General features: G+C 38.3%; 1 protein-coding gene across 6 annotated transcripts in view; it reads left to right on the top strand.

Moving 5' to 3' along the window:
• Positions 1-22,197, top strand: part of ASB3 (ankyrin repeat and SOCS box containing 3) — a 120,534-nt gene that overhangs the window by 32,366 nt on the left and 65,971 nt on the right. For 3 of the 6 annotated variants that reach the window (XM_023735170.1, XM_023735162.1, XM_023735155.1), the window contains exons 2-3: positions 553-761; positions 5,852-6,010. In XM_023735170.1, the coding sequence (XP_023590938.1) occupies positions 566-761; positions 5,852-6,010 (355 nt within the window). In that variant the 5' untranslated portion in view covers positions 553-565. Of the gene's footprint in view, positions 1-128; positions 762-5,851; positions 6,011-22,197 lie in introns of those variants that run through there. The other 3 variants (XR_002824750.1, XM_004369468.3, XM_023735178.1) reach the window with 3 other exon arrangements.

Genomic DNA, 22,197 nt, shown 5'->3' on the forward strand with positions numbered 1-22,197 from the left:
AAAACCAAACCCAGTGCTGTCGAGTCAATTCTGACCCAGAGTGACCCATAGGACAGAGTAAAACTGCCCCATAGGGTTTCCAAGAAGCGGCTGGTGGATTTGAACTGGTGACCTTTTGGTTAGCAGCTATATCACTTAACCACTGCACCACCAGGGGCTCAATGTCTGCCTTAGGGAGCGTGCATATGGCTTAATTAAAGGAGTTTGGCTCTCTTGTGAGCAGAGCTCCAGCAAGTGCATTGTAATGGGGAGTGAACAGAAGAAGCCTGCAGGAAGGAGCCCCTCAGCGTTCCCAGAGGAGGAAAGAAAGACTCTTAAAACTCCCTTGATATCTTTAATTTGAAAATCCCAAGGCATCCTAGTTCTCCAGAGAGAGAGAGAGAGAAGGAGACTTCCTGGCTGAGGCTGTCGCAGAAGCTGCAGCATGGCGGGCCGCCTTCTGCATTGTGGGCTGTTCCTGGCAGTCACGGGAGAGGTGGTGGAGAGGCCCACTGTCACTGCTGATCTCCAGGAGTGCAGTGCTGTTTTACTGACTGTGGTCTTTTCTTCTAGACCCATCGGAAGAATGGATTTTAGAGAGGCTTACTCTAACACATGCTCTGCGGTTGGACTTGCCGCCAGGGAAGGAAACGTCAAAGTCTTAAGAAAACTGCTCAAAAAGGGACGTAGTGTTGATGTCGCTGATAACAGGGGATGGATGCCCATCCACGAAGCAGCTTATCACAACTCCGCAGAGTGCTTGCGGATGTTAATTCATGCAGGTAAAGGAAATTCGAGAGGTGGGAGGCTGGGCCTAAAGACTGGGTTAGTAAAACATTAAAAAAAAAAAAGGTAACATGACTTACTAACAATAGTGTTTTCTTCCTTTTCTATAATCATAAAACAGTTGTATGTGCTTGTTGATTCAGGATGGTGAGATTGCCTGCCTTGGATTACATCAGTGGGATATGCAGCTGGGCATCTGTCTATAAGTGGTGTCCTTTATATGGAAGTGCTTCTGCCTGGCCTGTTTTTATTGCCTGAGCTGGGTGATGTGGCAAAAGTAATTTAAATGTTTCATAGTCACTGGTCATGTTTACTCTTTCTTCATTTCCCAAACAAAAGGAGCAGTGCTGCTGAAACTGAGGGTGTGTTTTGTTTAAATTAGTCATTTTTTCCTTGTACTTTTCAGTGTTTTTAAAATTTGAGACTCTTACCAATTACTTGGACTTTATATTTGTAGTACATATTCTTTCTATATCTTTCTGAAGTTAATAAAATAATGAGAAAAAATATTTATTGTTTTGGGCAACAGATTCAGAGAGAGAGAGAGGCTTTGGGGTCAGATGAGGTTTGGGTTCAAATCTTAGTTCCTCTCCTTACTGGTGAGTAACCTTTGGCGAGTTTCTTTTCTGTAAAATTGGGTTGATAATACCAGTTTCGTAAGATGGCTGAAAGGTTAAAAGAGCATACTTTAAACTTTTTTGGATGATTTAAGTTCAAGAACATTGACCAGTGATGAATGGTAGCTGATGACTTTGTACAAGGTCTGGCTAGCATAAAGATACGTAAGAGGAGGTATTTTAAAATGATGATGAAGTACAAATGTTTTCTTATCTTGAAGAGTGAAGTGAGGTCTCTTCTGCTTAACAATGAGAATAGCATTCTTGTTCCGGTACCAGTTAACTTGGTTTTATGGGTGAATCTTAAAGGTTTGCAAAACAAGATTGAAGTTTCTTTCTTTCTTTATACTTGCTCTATTTATGTTTTGTATAATTCATAATTTTCTTGTCTCTTGTGGCTCAACTGGTATGTATGAATTTGTCTTTTATTATAGAATTTCTACCTCCTTGATCTTCATCTAATATTAGTAAACTGCCAGAAATACATAAAAGCTACCTTTTATTATTGCACTAACGTATGAAGGTGGTCAGACCTGTGCAGAAATAACAGAATAGTCTGAAATGTTTAGAAGGATTTTTCTTTACTGTCTGTTCAATTTAGAGCCAGAATCTATCTTAAGAGCCATGCGTGATCTTCTCATTCAAGTTGGAGAAGTGCATTCAAGTGTGGGGTGGATCACTTGGAAATTTAACATTTTCTTTTTAGCTTTCTGGTTAGAGTATTAGCACAAATAACTAATCAGCTTGTTTTCTTTCTTGTATTGGAGGTTTGGTAGACTGAGTGCTGAGATTTCAGGAAGCTTGGCGTCTTGGAGGATAATAATGATCTTGAGTGGCAGTTAACCGAGCCATTCGATATTAAACCATTTCCTGACTAAAGGTCTCTTAAAATCTTGTAATTAGAGCATATGGCGAACTAGTACTTTTATTTCACAAAAATATGATTTAGCTTATAGTACTTTTTAGTTACTTCCTGTTAAATAAGAAGTATTATGCTGTAACAGTAGGCGTGGTCATAGATGCTGACGATCCTTAGATAAATGAGGTGGAGGATCGTAGTGATTAAACGCTGTGGTCAGACCCACCTGGATTCTGGTGACTCCACCACTTTATGTTGTTGTGCCTTAGACAGGGCTTTCGACTGTCAGCGGTTCAGTTTCTTCATCTGTAAGAAGTTCCAGCTCAGGCCAAAAACTGTGGGACTGTCCTTAATTACCTTTTTTCTTACATCCCTCATCCAATCGATCAGCAAATCCTCGTGTGTGTGTGTGTGTGTGTGTGTATCTGTGTCTGTATGTACATAAACCCAATAAACCAAACCTGTTGTCATCAAGTTGATTCCAACTCATAGTGATCCTGTAGGACAAGTAGAACTGCCCCATAGGGTTTCCAAGGCTGTAATCTTTACAGAAACAGACTGCCACATCTTTCTTTCCTGGAACAGCTGGTGGATTTGAACCACCGATATTTTGGTTAGCAGCTGAACACTTATCCATTGCGCCACCAGGGCTCCTTTCTAGAAGAACAATTACCTATAATCCCACACTTAAAACATGTAAACTTTTTGCCATATTTCTTTGTACTATCTTTCTCTACTTTATTTTTTTTAACACTGTTCAGAATTTAGTGACAGAACTCTATTTTTGAGACATTTTGCAAATGAGGATTTTCACATTTGCTCAGTAGTCCCTACAAAACTTTTAAATCTTACCACTTCCTACAAACTTGAGAGAATATTCCTATAATTTATTATCTGAGGTTTTAAAAATTATTCATTTCATTTTAAATCCTACTTAGAATCATGGTGTTCATTGCATATTATCTAAGTCCATGATCCTAGTGGCATTAAACCCCTTGAAAATTAAAGATTGGATATTAGCATTACTGATTGAACAGATGGCACTTTGGGAAAATAATGTGAAAATCTCATTCAGTTAATTAAGTGGTTAATTTACATAGCTTAAAGACCTCTTAGAATTACTTAAAGATTGTAGAGTAGAGGTACTTATTAAATGATAATGAATTATAACTTTGTTTTAAGAAATGGACTACAGTTAATGCTGTATCAATTTCCAGATTTTTTCATTGCTAGTTATAAAACTGTACTTAATCATAATGCTTAGCCATTGAGTCTATGTAGGTTTTATATTATTTAAAGTTGCAAAATTACTACCGAGAGTTCTTGTTTTACCCCTTATCCAGTTACCCCTATTGGCAACGTATTATATCGCTATGGTACATTTCGGGCCCTGGCTGCTGACTGAAAAGGTCGGCAGTTTGAATCCACTAGCCGCTATTTGGAAACCCTATGGGGCAGTTCTGCCTTGTCCTATAGGGTCGCTGTGAGTTGGAATCAACTGGGCGGCACTGGGTTTTATGGTACATTTGTCACAACTAAGGAACCCACATTGGTACGTTGCTGTTTGTTAGACTCCACACCTTATTCGTATTTCACTGGATTTTCCCTAGTGTCCTTTTTCTGTTTTATTTTCTGCGCTCAAGAGCAGGGGAGTATCTACATAGATTACTTGGAATTTTTCTGTGTGGAGGAGTCCCTGGGGGGTGTAAACGTTTAACATGCTCTGCTGCTAACCAAACGGTTGATGGTTTGAGCCACCCAGATGCACCTCGGAAGAAAGGCCTGGAGATCTACTTCAAAAAAATCAGCCATTGGAAACCCTATGGAGCACAGTTCTACTCTGACACACGTGAGGTCACCATGAGTCAAAATCGACTCCATGGCAGCTGGGTTTTTGTTCTCTGTGGGAGATTTGTTTTTTCTCTTCCTTTTATTTATTCAATCATTTATATCTGCATTGACTCATGGATATTTATTTTATACTTTGAGTTATAATCCAGTACTACATTATTTATTTTGTTGCTCAAATTATTCTAACTTTAGCCATTGGATACCCTTTCAGGTTGCTTCTAGTGTCCCTTTGACATGCCCCCATTGTTTTGTTCTTTGAAAATTTTTTAATTTCTGGCCCTAGAAGATGCTTCAGGTTCATTTTGTATATTTCCTGCCCAACTCTAGGATCAGCCATTTTCCAAGGAGCCCTGGTTTGTTTGTCTTTTTAATTGGAGAATGATATTCAAAACACACTAGGTATGCTCATTGCTACTGGAGTGTCAATGCTTCTAAGCCCTCTGAGCAGACAGAGCTGGGAAGTATATGCATGTGTGCTAATCCATGTATTGATACTCATCCATGTATATATACATACCACCAGTTGCTGTTGATTGCTTCTGAGCCCTGACAAGCGCATGTGTGTTAAAGTAGAACTGTGCTCCGTACAGTTTTTTTCTGAGACACTTATGGATGGACTGTGACCTCCAACATTTCAGTTAGCAGCCAAGCAGTTCACCATTTGCACCACCCAGGGGCTCGTGTAGATACACGTTGTTTTCTGTTATGTGCTGTGGAGTTGGCTCCAACTCATAGCGACCTTCTGTGTAACAGAACGAAACGTTGCCTGGTCCTGTGCCATCCTTACAGTCGTTGCTGTGTTTGAACCCCTTGTTGGAGTCACTGATTATGGCACCTGTAATTATTCCTGTATCTGCACATCTGTTTCTATGAGGTCTGGACTCTAATCTAGTACCATGTGGTTCATTTTAACCCACTTCCTTTGCTTATCTGTGATCTCCCTCTCCAGCAGCGAGAAACCTGGCTCCCACCTTCTGCTATCCATTTTCTTATTTGTTCAATCCTAGTGTACGTGTATAGTGGTTTCAGAATCGTTAATCAGTCCTCCTGTGAGAAACAACTTTACCAACTAGAATACAGTGTTTATGTGCTGTTCCTTTTCTCTTTAGTCTTATAGTTTCTAGTCATAACATCATTTTTCAAAGTTACTTAACTTTAAACTTTTAACTTACTACACGTCAAACTCTAAGACATGGTTTTATGTGTAGTAAGTCTAGGCTCCCCTCAACGCTTACCTTGTTTATTTTTAAAATTCTTTGTTATTCTTACTTGCTACGCCCTATCAATTTGAGTCACTTTACCAAATATAAACCAACCAACCACCCAGGAGCCCTGGTGGCACAGTGGTTAAGAGCTTGGCTGCGAACTAAAAGGTCAACAGTTTGAACCCACCAGCCACCCCTTGGAAACTCTGTGGGGCAGTTTTACTCTGTCCTATAGGGTCGCTATGAGTTGGAATCGACTCGACAGCAGTGGGTTTGGTTTTATTTTTGGAACCAACCAACCAAAAAACAGCTCAAAAATTAGAGGAGAAAGTAAGTGGGCAGAATTGTGTTAAAAATACCAAATAGCTATTCACACCATGACCCCTGTAGAACTTTTCCTTGATTTTCCAGAGAGTTTTAAACTTATTTGGAGGCGTCACGTTTATAAATTATTTATAAGTTAAGAAAATTCCTCTTGGAATCTTTGCATTTTAAGCCCAAGAAGTAGAAGTGATAATCTTCTAGTTGATTTTTTTTTTTTAATTCTTCCATAGATTCATCTGAAAACTACATTAAGACAAAGACTTTTGAAGGCTTTTGTGCGTTACATCTCGCTGCAAGTCAAGGACACTGGAAGATCATACAGGTTCTTCTAGAAGCTGGGGCAGATCCTAATGCAACTACTCTAGAGGAAACCACGCCACTGTTTTTAGGTGAGGTATGCTATTTTTAGCACAGATATAATTTTTAAGTTTTTCTGCTAAAGGAACAGCTTAATTTTCCTCTGCACTTATGTTGTTTTGGAATGTTTCTCTCTGATTCTGAAACTGAAAATGTATTTTGAGGTCCTTTTTTTCCACTTAAGGTAGTAAGGAATAGCTTTAAGTTGTTTATTTAAAGGTAGAACATCTGTTGAATTGTAGCCACCATCATTCTTCCACTCAATGTAGTTCTAAGACCAGGTAGTGCTTAAATTGGATCAATTCTTACAAGATTACCTGTGTATATTTTATGTTTGCTTTTTCTTGTCTTAGCATTAAGAAATTAGAAGGCTTTTATGGAAGAAATCACCAGCTAATCCTTTCATGTCAGTTAATTTGCTACCTGTATGGATCACTATTTGAACTTCCTCAGTTATGGACTATTTTTTCATTCTTTCAGGACAACAACTAAATTCTAAATGGCACACATACCACTGTCTTTTTTTTTTTTTTCCTGTTTACCTCCCTCAGTCCCTTGCATTCCATTTGTCTTCAGGGTCCTTGTGGCACATAAACGTTCAGGGGAACATGGGAAAGTAAAGAGAATAAAACGTTTGGTGTAGAATCAGTGTCTCTGAACTACGGTTTTGGTCTTGTCACGTGTACCTTGTATCCTTATTTATTTCCTGCATGCTTCACTTTCCTCACTTATAAAATGAGAGTGATAGTATCTACCTACTCTTTGTTAGGGGGTTGAGAATAGAACGAAATGTCTATGAAAGTGCTTTTTCCTTCGTGAGTTTAAAATGCATATTTAAAAAATTTACGTACATTAAAATTCACCTTTTTGGTATATGGTTCTGTGAGTTTTGACATGTGCATAAAATCATGGGATGACCATGACAGTCAAGATCTAGACCAGTTTCGTCACTCTTCAAAATTCCATTGTTCCACCCATTTGCTATCAGCCATCTCTCCAACTCTGCCTCTGACAGTCACTGCTCTGTTCTCATTTCTGTAATTTGCTCTTTCCAGAATGGTGTGTGTGTGCATGTGTGTGTATGGAATAATACAATATGTAACCTTTGAGACTGGCTTCTTGCATTTCACATAATGCTTTTTAGATTCACTCATGTTGTTGCGTGTATTAATAACTCATATTATCACTGAATAGTATCCCATCATGCGTATATGCTGCAGCTAATGTATCGGTTCTCCAGTCGAAGGACATTTGTGTTATTTCCAGTATTTGGCGATTATGAATAAATCTGCTATAAACATCTGCATACAGGTTTTATGTAAATATAAGTTTTCATTTCTCCTGGGTTAATACTTAGCAGTAGGATGGCTGGGTCATATGATAAGTGTATGTTTAACTTTGGAAAATAATGTAGAAGTTTCTTATGAAGTGGCTCTAACATTTTGTGTTCCCTCTAGTAATGTTTAAAAGTTTCAGTTCCCCACATCTTTGCCAATACTTGGTATTGCCAGTGCTTTTTTTTTTTTTTTTTTCTTTTCCTTTTTAGTCATTCTGATAGGGGTTTAGAGAGATCTCATTGTGGTTTTAATTTGCATTTCCCTAATTGTCAGTAAAGGGGCCCTGGTGGCACAACACTTAAGGGCTCAGCTGCTAACTGAAAGGTTGACTGTTTGAACCCACCCAGTGACTCCACGGGAGAAAAGATCCGGTACCCTGATCCCATAAAGATTACAACTTAGAAAACCCTGTGGGACAGTTCTACTCTGTCACATATGGTCACTATCAGTTGCAATCGACTTGACAGCACCTAACAACAACAGTTGCCAGAAGATGCCAGAATATGACTGAGCATCTTCTTATGTAATTATTTTCCATTTTTTCCCCATTTTGTGTTTAAATATTTTATTTTGAAACAATTTGAGACTAATGGAAATGTTACATAAACAATACAAAAGATTCTTATACCTTTTACTCAATTTTTATTTTTTTCCAATATTTGCACTATCATTTTACCTCTCTTCTTCTCTGTATATTATTTTTTTCCTCAACCCTTTGAAATTAAGTTGCAGACATAATGTCACATGTCCACTAAATACTTCATGGTGAATTTCCTAAAAAGAATGCAGTTCTCTTATATAACTGCCATATGATTATCAAAATCAGGAAATTAACATGGATACAGTGCTGTTATTTAATCTACAGATATTCCATTTTGCCAGTTGTTCCATTAATGTTCTTTCTAGCAAAAGAGAAAAAAATTTTGATGGTCCATGATCTAATCCAGAATTGTTACATTTAGTTGTCAAGTTTCTCTAGCCTCCTTTAATTTGAAACAGTTCTTCAGTCTTTTTTATCTTTTATGACTTTAACATAAGAGTGCAGGTCACTTATTTTGTAGAATGTTCTTTGGTTTGGGTTTGTCTGATGTTTCTTCTCGGTACAGCTCAGGTTATGCCTTTTTGGCAGGAATACCCCAGAAGTGACATGATGTCATAGTGCATCAGGAAGAATATGACCCATTACCGGTGATGTTAATTTATGTAAGTATTTTTAATATGTGAAATGTACTGTTAGGAAGATGTTTCATGGAAGCCTTGCTGTAATATGATCCGAGCTTCCTGGAAAGGAGATGGTTTTATCTATCAAGTTTCTCTTTTCCCCCCACATCCACATTTAACCCGCTTTGGATATCCTGTGCAACTACACAGTAAGCATTCATTGGCGCCCAGCTCTGTCCATATCTGTTCTAGGCACTGTCTTTGAGTAGTCTACAATATTGAGGAGGAAACAAAAAGAATTAAGTCCTGTAAAGGAGATAGAAGTATTCAAAATATTAAATTATTTGTTAGATGAAGGAATTACCATCTCTGAGAAGCCTCTCGTAAAAATAACTCTTGTTTAACTTTAACCCAACATTTTGAAATTTATTGGACCACAGTATTCTTATTCTTTGTGGAACACTTAGGAGTACCTCCAGTAACATTAATATTCCATGAAGCTACTTGAGAAATGCTGGTTTGGGCACTCAGTTTACAGTTTCAAAGTACTGTTGTCACATTTATGAAATTCAGTATTGTGCTTATTATTTGGAAGAATTTAGAGACGCAGAAAATTTAGTGATTTATACTTCAGGATATAGTTAATTTGTAGTTTTTTATACTCATGAGGGAAGAGTTGCTAAGAAAATTCAAACTAGTGAATAACTTTAAATCACTTATTTTTAATAATAGGATTTATTCAGTTTCTTTGGTGTCAAATATACTATCCTAATTCTGTTTTGTATTGGTTAATACAAAAAAAAAAAAAAAAAAAATTGGTGCAAGCAGTGGTTCTAAACCCAAGGAGATGGGCCACATGTAGTACTTTTAAGTACTCAAGTACTACAGTACTACATCAATTGCATTAGATGCTTGTTTTTATTTTGAAAAAGGAAAAGAAAGGGAAAAGTACAGCCTTAGCTTTTGCAAGAACATGATGTAGAAAAATGGGTGTGTGATTCTTTAGTTAGGTGATCTGGGCTCCAGGTGTCTGCTCTGTCCTATAAATAATATGAGAAGCTTTGGCAATTTGCTTTTCCAAAACCTTATGAGAAAGGGGAAATTCAGGAAGCCTCCTCCCCTTCTCTTCCCACCTGAATATTATCCTTGAACGGCTTTCTGCTAACATACGGTTTAGAGTTCTATGTTTTAACAAGGAATCTGCCCCCATATTTCTTTTCTCTTCCCTTGCCTTCTCTCCCCACTCCATTTCCCTTGCCTTCTACACACACATACACGCACACACACACACTACACTAAATATTCTAGGGATAGATTTGTAAAACTACTTTGGAAATAAGAGTATACTATAAATATGGTAGATTGTAAGTACAAATCCAGCTAATTATTTAAGAAGTAGATTTTCCTCTTATTTTGTTGTATATATATGAAACAACATTAATAAATTAGAGGCTTAATTCCAACCCAGTGTGACTTCATAGAACAATTCTCATGGGAATTGCACAGCATGCAGTTTTAGCTTTTGATAAGTTGCTTTTTGTTTATTTTCTGTTCTTCTGAGTCTCTGCTTATTCAGTGTAACCTTCAGTATTAAACATAGCAGTAATGTTTAATAAGAACAAACTGTTTTATAAACAGTGTTATGTGAGGCTGCCTGTTTCAGTATTTAACTATAAAATGTGTCATACTTTAGCTCAGATGACATACCTTTTAACTCTGACACTGCTGATATATTCCAAAATTGGACAAACCACCCTAGTTTTCACTTTTACGAGTACCTTCATGGATCAGTGGTGCATTCATAGGGCTATTTTTTGAAGTGCTAGGAATCTTGAGGTTTAACAGTCATATATATTAATGTATATTATATAAATTAAACTTTATTTGTGTCAAAGATTAATCGTCTTCCTCAGGGATTGTAACAGTAAGCATTATTTTTACTTGACAGTATATCATTTCTTGAAAATGAGTTTGAATTTCCCCAGACCAAAAGTATGGAGTCCACTAAAAATTATGTTTCAAAAGTGTTAATTTGAAGTTCTAGTGTTTACTATTATCTGTCTATAGATTTGTTTATTGACACAACTTTTAATCATTTTATATGTTACATACATCACACCCTTCTACGTTTTAAGACAGTATCTTAATTTCTTAATGTAAGCAATTATGAAACAAGGATATTTATTATCTTTCATGTGTTTGTTGTTGTTAGGTGCTGTTAAGTTGGTTCCAACTCTTAGAGACCCTATGTACAGCGGAACGAAACAGTGACCAGTCCTGTGCCATCCTCACAATCGTTGCTATGTTTGAGCCAATTGTTGCAACCACTGTGCCAGTCTATCTCGTTGAGAGTCTTCCTCTTTTTCACTTATCCTCAACTTTACCAAGCCTGACGTCTTTCTCCAGCGACTAGTCCCTCCTGGGTAACATGTCCAGAGTATGTGAGACAAAGTCTCGCCATCCTCACTTCTAAGGAACATTTTGGCTGTACGTTTTACAAGACAGATTTGTTCATTCTTCTAGCAGTCCATGGTATATTCAGTATTCTTTGCCAATACCATAATTCAAATGTACCAATTCTTCTTTAGTCTTACTTATTCATTGTCTAGCTTTTGCCAGCATATGAGGCGATTGAAAATACCCTGGCTTGGGTCACGCATACCTTAGTCCTCAAAGTGACATCTTTGCTTTTTAACACTTTAAAGAAATCTTTTACAGCAGATTTCCCAATGCAGCACGTCATTTGAGTTCTTGCTTCCATGGGCATTGATTGTGGATCCAAAGTAAGATGAAATCCTTAATGACTTCAGTGTTTCCTCTGTTTATCATGATGTTGCTTATTGTTTCCATTCTTATGTTTTCCGTTACACAATTAAATATATTTGTATAATTTGTCATTTTTTTAGTCAGTTTCAGTTGATAGACTTACTAACCCCCTAGCTTTTAAAGATGAGATAACTAGTATCCTTATGTTGTCCTTATGTGACTCTCTTCTTCCTTATCCATTTATTTCCCAACTTCTGTTAGTTATATGATTTTTGCATTATCAGTGGAAATACATTTATATCCTGTTCTGGCATCTTAATTCCCTTGTTTCATTCTATTCTTCGTTCTATGGTTAAATAACATAGAACTTTATCACAGTTACTTTGCCATAGTTTTTCTAGGCATATTTTGGTTAGCTGAATTTTTCCTTTAATAAAATCCTCAAAAAGGGCCTAGGGAAAACAAAATTCTCTGAGTTCCTGTATGTTCCAAATTGAATAATGATATTATTCTTGGGTCATACTTTCTTTCCTTGTGAATTTTTTTGATGATGATCCATTCTATTCTAGAGTCAAAGTCTGAGGCCAGCCTAGTTTTGTTCTCTATTTGTGACAATATTTTTGCATGTCTGTTCTGTCTGTATCTGTTTTCCCTGAGACATGGCCTTTCAATATATAGATTCAAGTTTTCTTTATTTTAGTAAATCTTTCTGAAATTATGTCTTTAAATATTTGTTTGTTCCATTATTATGGTCTCCTTTTTGGGCTCCAATTATGAATTTGTTAGATATCTTTCTGCCATAACTATCATTTTCTCTCTAATTCTCTTTCTTTTTATTTTACTTGTTTTTTTTTTTGTTTTCATTCCTCTTTTGGTCCTCTGTGTTCCTTTTCAGAAATATCTGTTCTCTCTAGTGTTTCTTCCAATTTGACCTGCATTTTTTCCCCAGGTCTTTTTTGAATTCTCCAAGCTCATATTACATCATTTCCTATCATCTAACCGTCTTTTCCCACGTCTGTCAGTTCTTCGTACTGTGAGGGCTTGTGTGTTGCTGTGATGCTGGAAGCTATGCCACTGGTATTCAAATACCAGCAGGGTCACCCATGGCAGACAGGTTTCAGCTGAGCTTCCAGACTAAGACAGACTGGGAAGAAGGACCCGGCAGTCTACTTCTGAAAAGATTTAGCCAGTGAAACCCTTATGAATAGTAGCAGAACATAGTCTGATGTAGTGCTGGAAGATGAGCCCCTCAGGTTGGAAGGCACTCAAAAGACAACTGCGGAAGAGCTGCTTCCTCAAAGTAGAGTCGACCTTAATGACGTGGATGGAGTCAAGCTTTTGGGACCTTCATTTGCTGATGTGGCACAACTCAAATTGAGAAGAAACAGCTGCAAACATCCATTAATAATCAGAATGTGGAATGTGTGAAGTATGAATCTAGGAGAATTGGAAGTCGTTGAAAATGAAATGGAGCACATAAACATTGATATCCTAGGTATTAGTGAGCTGAAATGGACTGGTATTGGCCATTTTGAATCAGATAATCATATGATCTGCTATGCTGGGAACAACAACATCAAGAGGAATGGCATTGCATTCATCCTCAAAAAGAACATTCCAAGATCAATCCTGAAGTACAATGCTGTCAGTGACAGGATAATATCCATACGCCTACAAGGAAGACCAGTTAATGTGACTGTTATTCAAATTTGTGCACTAACCACTAATGCCAGAGATGAAGAAATTGAAGATTTTTACCAACTTCTGTAGTATGAAATTGATCAAACATGCAATCAGGATGCATTGATAATTACTGGGGATTGGAATGGGAAAGTTGCAAACAAGAAGGATCAGTAGTTGGAAAATATGGCCTTGGTAATAGAAACTATACAAGACATCGCATAATAGAATTTTGTAAGATCAACGACTTCTTCATTGCAAATACCTTTTTTCACCAACATAAACGACGACTGTACACATGGACCTCACCAGATGGAATACACAGGAGTCAAATCAGCTACATCTATGGAAGAAATAATAGAAAAGCTCAATCTTATCAGTCAGAACAAGGCCAGGGGCCAACTGCGGAAGAGACCATCAATTTCTTATATGCAAGTTCAAGTTGAAACTAAGGAAAATTAGAACAAGTCCACAAGAGCCAAAGTATGACCTTGAGTATATCCCACCTAAATTTAGAGACCATCTCAAGAATAGATTTGATGCACTGAACACTAATGACCAAAGACCAGATGAGTTGTGGAATGACATCAAGGACATCAAATGTGAAGAAAGCAAGAGGTCATTAAAAAGACGGGAAGGAAAGCAAAGACTAGAATGGATGTCAGAAGAGACTCTGAAACATACTCTTGAATGTCGAGTAGCTAAAGCGAAAGGAAGAAATGATGAAGTAAAAGAGTTGAACAGAAGATTTCAAAGGATGGCTCAAGAAGACAGAGTAAAGTATTATAATGACATGTGCAAAGAACTGGAGATGGACAACTGAGAGTGAAGAACATGCTCTGCATTTCTCAGACTGAAAGAACTGAAGAAAAAATTCAAGACTCGAGTTGCAGTAGTGAAGGATTCTGTGGGGAAAATATAAAATGACTCAGGAAGCATCAAAAGAAGATGGAAGGAATATACAGACTCACTAGACCAAAAAGAATTGGTCAATGTTCAGCCATTTTAGTAGGTACCATATAAGCAGGAACCAATGGTACTGAAGGAAGAAGTCCAAGCTGCACTGAAGGCATTGGTGAAAAACAAGGGTTTAGAAATTGACAGAATACCAATTGAGATGTTTCACCAAACAGATGCAGTGCTGGAAGTGCTCACTCGTTTATGCCAAGAAATTTGGAAGACGGCTACCTGGCCAACCGACTGGAAGAAATCTGTATTTATGCCTATTCCTAAGAAAAGTGATCCCACTGAATACAGAAATTATCGAACAATATCATTAATATCACACGCAAGTAAAATTTTGCTGAAGATCATTCAAAAGCGGCTGCAGCAGTATATCGACAGGGAACTGCCAGAAATTCAAGTCGAATTCAGAAGAGGACGTGGAACCCGGGATATCATTGCTGATGTTGGATGAATCCTGGCTGAAAGCAGAGAATACCAGAAGGATGTTTATCTGTGTTTTTGTTGACTATGCAAAGACGTTCGACTGTGTGGATCATAACAAATTATGGATAACATTGCGAAGAATGGGAATGCCAGAACACTTATTTGTGCTCATGAGAAACCTGTACATAGATCAAGACATAGTCGTTCAAACAGAACAAGGGGATACTGTATGGTTTAAAGTCAGGAAAGGTGTGTGTCAGGGTTGTATCCTTCCACTATACCTGTTCAATCTATACTGAGCAAATAATCCGAGAAGCTGGACTATATAAAGAAGAATGAGGCATCAGGATTGGAGGTAGACTCACTGACAACCTGTGTTATGCAGATGACACCACCTTGCTTGCTGAAAGTGAAGAGAACTTGAAGCACTTACTGATGAAGATCAAAGACCATGGCCTTTCAGTATGGATTACACCTCAACGTAAAGAAAACAAAAATCCTCGCAACTGGACCAATAAGCAACATCATGATAAATGGGGAAAAGATTGAAGTTGTCAAGGATTTTACTTGGATCCACAGTCAACATCCATGGAAGCAGTAGTCAAGAAATCAAAGGACGCATTGCATTGGGCAAATCTGCTGCAAAAGACCTCTTTAAAGTGTTGAAAAGCAAAGATATCACCTTGAAGAGTAAGGTCCACCTGTCCCAACCCATGGTTTTTTCATTCGTCTCCTATGCATGTGAAAACTGGACAATAAATAAGGAAGACCGAAGAAGAATTGAACGCTTTGAATTGTGGTGTTGGAGAGGAATATTGAATATACCACGGGCTGCCAAAAGAACGAACAAATCTGTCTTGGAAGAAGTACCTTAGAAGCAAGGATGGCGAGAGTACGTCTCACATACTTTGGACACGTTGTCAGGAGGGATCAGTCCCTGGAGAAGGACATCATACTTAGTAAAGTAGAGGGTCAGCAAAAAAGAGGAAGACCCTCAATAAGATGGATTGACACAGTGGCTACAACAGTGGGCTTCAGCATAACAATGATTGTGAGGATGGTGCAGGAGCGGGCAGTGTTTCGTTCTGTTGTACACAGTGTCGCTATGAGTTGGAACCAACTCTGTGTTACTTAAGAACAACAACAGCCATCTTTTACCTGAGCACTTGTATCTTAGTGTTGTGCCATTTTCACAGGCAGTTGCTTCATTAATTTGTTTTGAATTCACATCAAAAGATTTAGCCACACAATTGGCGCGACACAGCTTATAAAGACAATGCTCTACATTCTACCTTGGTGAGTAGTGTCTGGGGTCTTAAAAGCCTGTGAGCGGCCATCTAAGATACTCCATTGGTCTCATCCCTTCTGGAGCAAGGGAGATTGAAGAGAACAGGATACAAGGAAAAGATTAGTCCGAAGGACTAACTGTCCACAGCTACCAAGGCCTCCACCGGACTGAGTCCAGTACAGCTAGATGGTGCCTGGCTACCACCACTGACTGGTCTGACCAGGATCACAACAGAGGGTTCTGGACAGAGCTGGAGAAGGATGTAGAGCATAATTCTAACTCACAAAAAAAAGACCAGATTTACTGGCCTAAAGGAGACTGGAGAAACCTCGAGAGTATGGCCCCTAAACACCCTTTTAGCTCAGTGGTGAAGTTACCTCCGAGGTTCACTGTTCAGCCTGGGAGTGGACAGCCCCATAAAACCAAATGAGACTAACGAGGTACAGGAGTCCAGTGACAACGGCCAGAAGGCAGAAGGGGACAAGGAAGCTGGTGATAGGGAACCCAAGGTTGAGTAAGGATATTGTTGATGTGTTGTGAGATTATTAACCATTGTCATAGGGCAACATTAGTAGTAACTGTTAAATGAGAAACTCTTTTGTTCTGTAAGCCTTCATCTTAAGTGAGAATAACAGCACAATTGGAAGAGGTAGTCAATGTCACTGAACTGTGTATGTAGAAATTTTTGAAACGGTGTATCTTTGGCTATGTGTATTTTTACAAAAAAAAAAAAAGGTTGAGAAGTTAGAGGGTTGATATGTTGTGGGGTTGTTAACCAATGTCATAAAACAACATGTGTACTTCTATTTCATGAGAAGCTATTTGTTCTGTAAGCCTTCACCTGAAGTACAATAAAACAAAAAATTAAAAAAAATATTTAGCCACAATTTTAGCCACAATTCACTATGTGGCTATATTTATATAGTGAGAGGATTTTTGTTTTTTTTTTTTGATCTGTTAATAGTTTTTCTTGTACCTTTCTTCCCCCTTTTCTTGTATCTATGTATGGATGTGTGCTGGCTCCTTTGTGGTAAGACATCTTGGAAACATGAGTTTTTGCTGGACTAGCTGTTTTCATGAGGTTTGTAATGGGCAGGGGCTAGAGTCACATTCCAGACTAGCTTGAGTTTTCCTTTTGACTAAGGTTTTTGGGTTTGAGATTATTTAGCTATTGTCTTTTACCAGCCAATGGGGACAGGTAGCTGTGGGGTATTTGTGATGCAGTTCCCTTCTTTGGTAGCAGAGACATTATTTTTGCAAATATAGATTTTCTTGTGCGATTCCTTGTTTAGAGTCAACTCTCCTGACTTTCAGATTTCAGCTGGATGCATAGGTGTTTCTGCTGCTGGGAATTTATGTTTTGCACCCCAAGGAAGCTTCTCACCTTTGACAAGTACACTTTGCTTGCTCATTCTGATATTTGCAGCTGAGATATCATCTCTCCATTCCCTACGTCAAGTACCCAGGATGATCTTCAGTGCTTTTAGAAGCCCCTTAACCTATTTTTGATCTGGAGTTTTAGCTGGATCTTGGTTTTTCTGAAAATGGAGGGTATGTTTTTTTTTTTCCCATTTTCCTTGCTGATTTTTGGATTAATGGCTTTTAGATCATTTCTAAGAAGACTAAGTGTAAATGCTCGCTTTGTGTCACAATATTAAAATTGGGAGTCCACATTAATTTTTAAAATAAAACAAAAATATCTTGGTTTTAGTATTTGTCTTAGTTATCTAGTGCTGCTATAACAGAAACACCACAAGTGAATGGCTTTAATGAACAAATTTATTCTCTCACAGTCTAGGAGGCTAGAAGTCTGAATTCAAGGCACCAGCTCCAGGGGAAGGCTTTCTCTCTCTGTCAGCTCTGGGGGAAGGTCCTCATCATCAGTCTTCCCCTCCTAGTTGTCAGTCTAGGAGCTTTTCAGCGCAGGGACTCTGGGTCCAAAGGACACACTGCTTCTGGCTCTGCTTTCTTAGTGGTAGGAGGTCCCTCTCCTCTCTGCTGGCTTCTCTCTTTTATATCTCCAAAGAGATTGACTCAAGATATAACCTAATCTTGAAGTTTGAATCCTGCCTCATTAACATAACTGCCTCTAATCCTGCCTCATTAACATCATAGAGGTTAGGATTTACAACACACAGGAAAATCACATCAGATCACAAAATGGTGGACAACCACACAATACTGTGAATCATGGCCTAGCCAAGTTGATACACATTTTTAGGGGACACAATTCAATGCTTAACAGTATTTTATTCAGCAGTTTAATAATCACAAGTCTCCCCTGCCGACCCCCTTCCTTCCGGCCCCGTATAGTACAATCTTTGTTCTGTTTAGGTGCCTTAGAGCAGAACTACTCAAAATGTCAGTCTATTGATACAATAAGCTTGAGCCAGAATGTAAATCAGTGCATTGTGTCCTTTATCGAGATAGTCTTGTTTCAAGAGAAACGTCATCTGAACTAAGCAGTGTACTTAGCGACCTAGTTGATTTACATTCTGGTGAAACCTTGTTGAGGCGTGGTAACGAACAGCTCGCAGACTGACAGCCCAGTCTGTGGACGACCTACTGTGGTAGAGTATGTCTGTCAACCAAACCGGATCATTACATGGCCAATGCAATTGTCTCTTGGTTCTTCATAATTATTACCGCCATTGGCCAACTGATTATATGTGAGGATCACTGATCAGTGTGACTGAACTAGTCAAAAATTTTGCTCCCGTATAAACAGGTCCTTGGGATTAAGAATAGTTGGTCCAGACCCTTTTTCTCTGATGGGGGCTCCTCAGAGTAAAAATTTATTTCTCTGAGCCTCAATATGGAAACCATGCTTCCAGGGGTGGTTCCCATGAGGAGAATCCTGCTCTATGAATGCTTTAAAAACTTGGACAATTACAGAAAGTGGTGGAATTCAATGTCATAGCCCTAGGAGGCGGTGTCAGTTGAGGGACGTGTTATGAAAATCAAATGTTACTCTTGACTCTTTCTGCTGCTGGGAGACATACGGGAAAATAATCAATAGGTAATATGAAAGTGGAATCTTAGGTTTTTGTCCTCTAAGAAATGCATGTGATCGAAGCATGTGCTTTTCTGAATATGGTCTCTGATGTCTAATTGGCCATTAGACTTCTCCCCACTGGTCAGAAGCCATGAGCTATGTCAGTGACAACAAGTAGAATTGGTTTAGGGTACTCACCACAGACTTTTTGTTATATTCCTAATGTAATGAATTTTGCCCATGGGGTCATGGTTGTTTTCTTCATCCGTATACATCTTTAAAATTGTTAGTTACTGGGCAGGCATGAGAGGCCTTACAAGATAGAAGTGTAACTTTTCATTACAATTTTAGATAAATATTTCTTAGTATCAATAAAATATCCCATTTCAGATTAAAGATTCACGGCCAAGATACATTATAGGAATCTATCTGAATATAGCATTAGTGGTTTGAGACTATGTATATATCTGTGAGGGGTAAGCTTACTTTATAAACATTGTGATTATAAACTTCAGTTATGAAATACATAACTGTGGGCAGTCCTACTTACTTGATGACGTTCTCAGAATAACGGAGGATTCTACATCCTTGCCAGTCACATTGCCAGAGAGAAGGGTTACAGCTGAGATACGATACCAGTTGGAATTAGGATGGTATTTTAATAGTTCTGCTTCTTACATATACCAAAAAACCAAACCTGTTGCCGTCGAGTCCATCCCGACTCCTAGTGACCCTACAGGACGCAGTAGAGCTGCCCCACAGGGTTTCTAAGGAGCCACTGGTGGATTCAGATTGCCGACGTTTTTGGTTAGCAGCCACTGATAGCTCTTAACCAGTATGCCACCAGGGCTCCGTCTTACATATAGGTGGACCCTTAAACAAAACGCTGAGGTCACGTAGACGAAATTAGCAACACTGGAAAATACGATTCCTTGTCATCGCAGTGGAGTTTCTTTGCTATTGCCCCCAGGTGTCAGCACAGGACCAGAAAAATACTGCAGTGGCTAAACGGCTTGCGTCGGTTCTTTTTCGCTTCATGAAAGAGGTAGGGAAGAAAGTTTTACTGAGGTTGGGTTTACGATGGAAAGATTATTTTACTGCTGAATTGTGTATTGTATAGAAAAATGAAGTGTATAATAGAGAATGGAGTACGTATGGAACTTAAAAAGCATAGATAAACATTCAGTTTTAAAATTTGTATGTAATCCAGATGTACTGATAGAATGTGTAGGTGCTTTCTGAGACTGCTCGTTTGAAAGATTGCCAGCCTGCTGCTGTGACTGGAGGGGATGGACAGCCAGGGGTTGGACTGTTCATTTCAGCCTCACTGACTTTGATGTTTCTCAGTAGAATTACTGTCCAAACCTGAGCCTCCGAATGAAAGCGTTATATTTCTAGCTTATAGACGTAAAACCTAGCTCACTATGGTTTACGTTAGGTATAGAACTTATCTATAGTAGTTCTGTAGAACACAATTCCATTAGGTATTTTCCAAAAGGGCTGCATTTAAAGAAGTCCCTTTTTTAAAAATTTGTTCTTTAGTGAATGCTGCATTAAACAATGCTTATTTATTTTTTGTCTTTTTTTTTTTATTGTGCTTTAGCTGAAGGTTTACAGAACAAATAGTTTCTCATTAAACAGTTAGTAAACATACTATTTTATGACATGACATGTCAACATTCTCCCTTTTCGACCTTGGGTTCCCTATTACCAGCTTTCCTGTCCCTACCTGCCTTCTAGTCCTTGTCCCTGGAATGTTATGCCGCATTAGTCTCGTTTTGTTTTATGGGGCTGTCTAATCTTTGGATGAAGGGTGAACCTCGGGAGTGGCTTCATTACTGAGCTAAAAGGGTGTCCAGGGGACATAGTCTCGGGGTTTCTCCATTCTCTGTCAGGCCAGTAAGTCTGGTCTTTTATTGTGAGTTAGATATGGCATGTTTGTGGATGGAAGGCTCAATATTGTTAGGAATGCAGTTCTCCCCAAGTTGATCTGTAGATTCAGTGCAATCTCAATCATAATCCCAACAGGTTTTTTCTAAAGTTGGCAAGATGATTTTAAAGTGCGTTTGGAAAGGCAAAGATCTAAAAATAGCCAAAGCAATATTGAGGAAGAAAAATTAGAGGCCTTACCTTGCCTGACTTTAAGACTTACTGTAGGAGTCCTGGTGGCATAGTGGTTAAGAGCTCAGCTGCTAAGCAAAAGGTCAGCAGTTTGAATCCACCAGCTGCTCCTTGGAAATCCTGTGAGGCAGTTCTGCTCTCTCCTTTGTGCTTGCTATGAGTCGGAATTGACAGCAGTGGGTTTGGTTTTTGGATTTTTTTTATAAAGCTATACAGTAATCCAGACAATATAGTATTGACAGTCAAATATATCAATTAAATAGAGTGCATATGGTCACATAATTTAAATAAAAGGCATCAAGTTATTTTAAGGAGAAAAAGAATATTCTTTCAACAAATATTTCAGAAACGAAATGCATGTACACATTGGAAGGGGGTATTCCTCAACCTTCCCTTCAGCCATATGCAAAAAAAAATTCAAAATGATTTATAGGCTTAAGCTGAAAATCGAATACAATAAAACTATTAGAAAAAAAGTAGAATATTGTGACCTTGAAGTAGGCAAAACTTAGGGCACTGGAAGTACAAATGTTAAAAGGAAAGAAATTGATAAACTAGTGTTTATCAACATTAGAAACTTCAGATCATTAAAACTACCATCAGGAAAATAAATAAGCAACCACAAACTGGGAGAAAATATTCTCAAGACATACAGCTCAATAAGACAACAATATTTTTTAATGGGTAGAAGACTCGAACAGATACTTCACAAAAGAAAATATGAAATAGATAATAACATGAAAAGTTACATCACTATTCATCAGAGAAATGCAAATTAAAACCACTATGAGATACAATTATACACCCACTGTTGTTGTTAGGTGCTGTCAGGTCATTTCCGACTTAGAGCAACCCTGTGAACAACAATGAAGCACTGGGCCTGTGCCATCCTCACAGTCGTTGCTGTGTTTGAGCCCACTGTTGCAGCCACTGTGTCAATCTGTTTCACTGAGGGTCTTCTTTTTCGCTGACCCTCTACTTTACCAAGCATGATGCCCTTTTCTAGGGACTGCTCTGTCCTGATAACTGTCCAAAGTACATGAGACAAAGTCTTGCCATCCTCACTTCTGAGGAGCATTCTGGCTGTACTTCTTCCAAAAAAGATTTGTTCCTTCTTTTAGCAGTCCCTGGTATATTCAATATTCTTCGCCAACACCGTAATTTAAATGCATCAATTCTTCTTTGGTCTTATTCGTTGTCCAGCTTTCACATATATATGAGGTGACTGAAGATACCATGGCTTGGATCAGGCGCACCTTAGTCCTCAAAGTGACATCTTTGCTTTTCAAAACTTTAAAGAGGTCTTTTGCAGTAGATTTGCCCAATGCAGTGCATTGTTTGGTTTGATTTCTTGACTGCTGCTTCCATGGACATTGATTGTGGATCCAAGTAAAATGAAATCCTTGACAACTTCAGTCTTTTCTCTGTTTATTTGATGTTGCTTATTGGTCCAGCTGTGAGGATTTTTGTTTTCTGTATGTT

Source organism: Trichechus manatus, unplaced genomic scaffold (genome assembly GCF_000243295.1).
Source record: "Trichechus manatus latirostris isolate Lorelei unplaced genomic scaffold, TriManLat1.0 scaffold00005, whole genome shotgun sequence".
Classification (NCBI taxonomy): domain Eukaryota; kingdom Metazoa; phylum Chordata; class Mammalia; order Sirenia; family Trichechidae; genus Trichechus; species Trichechus manatus.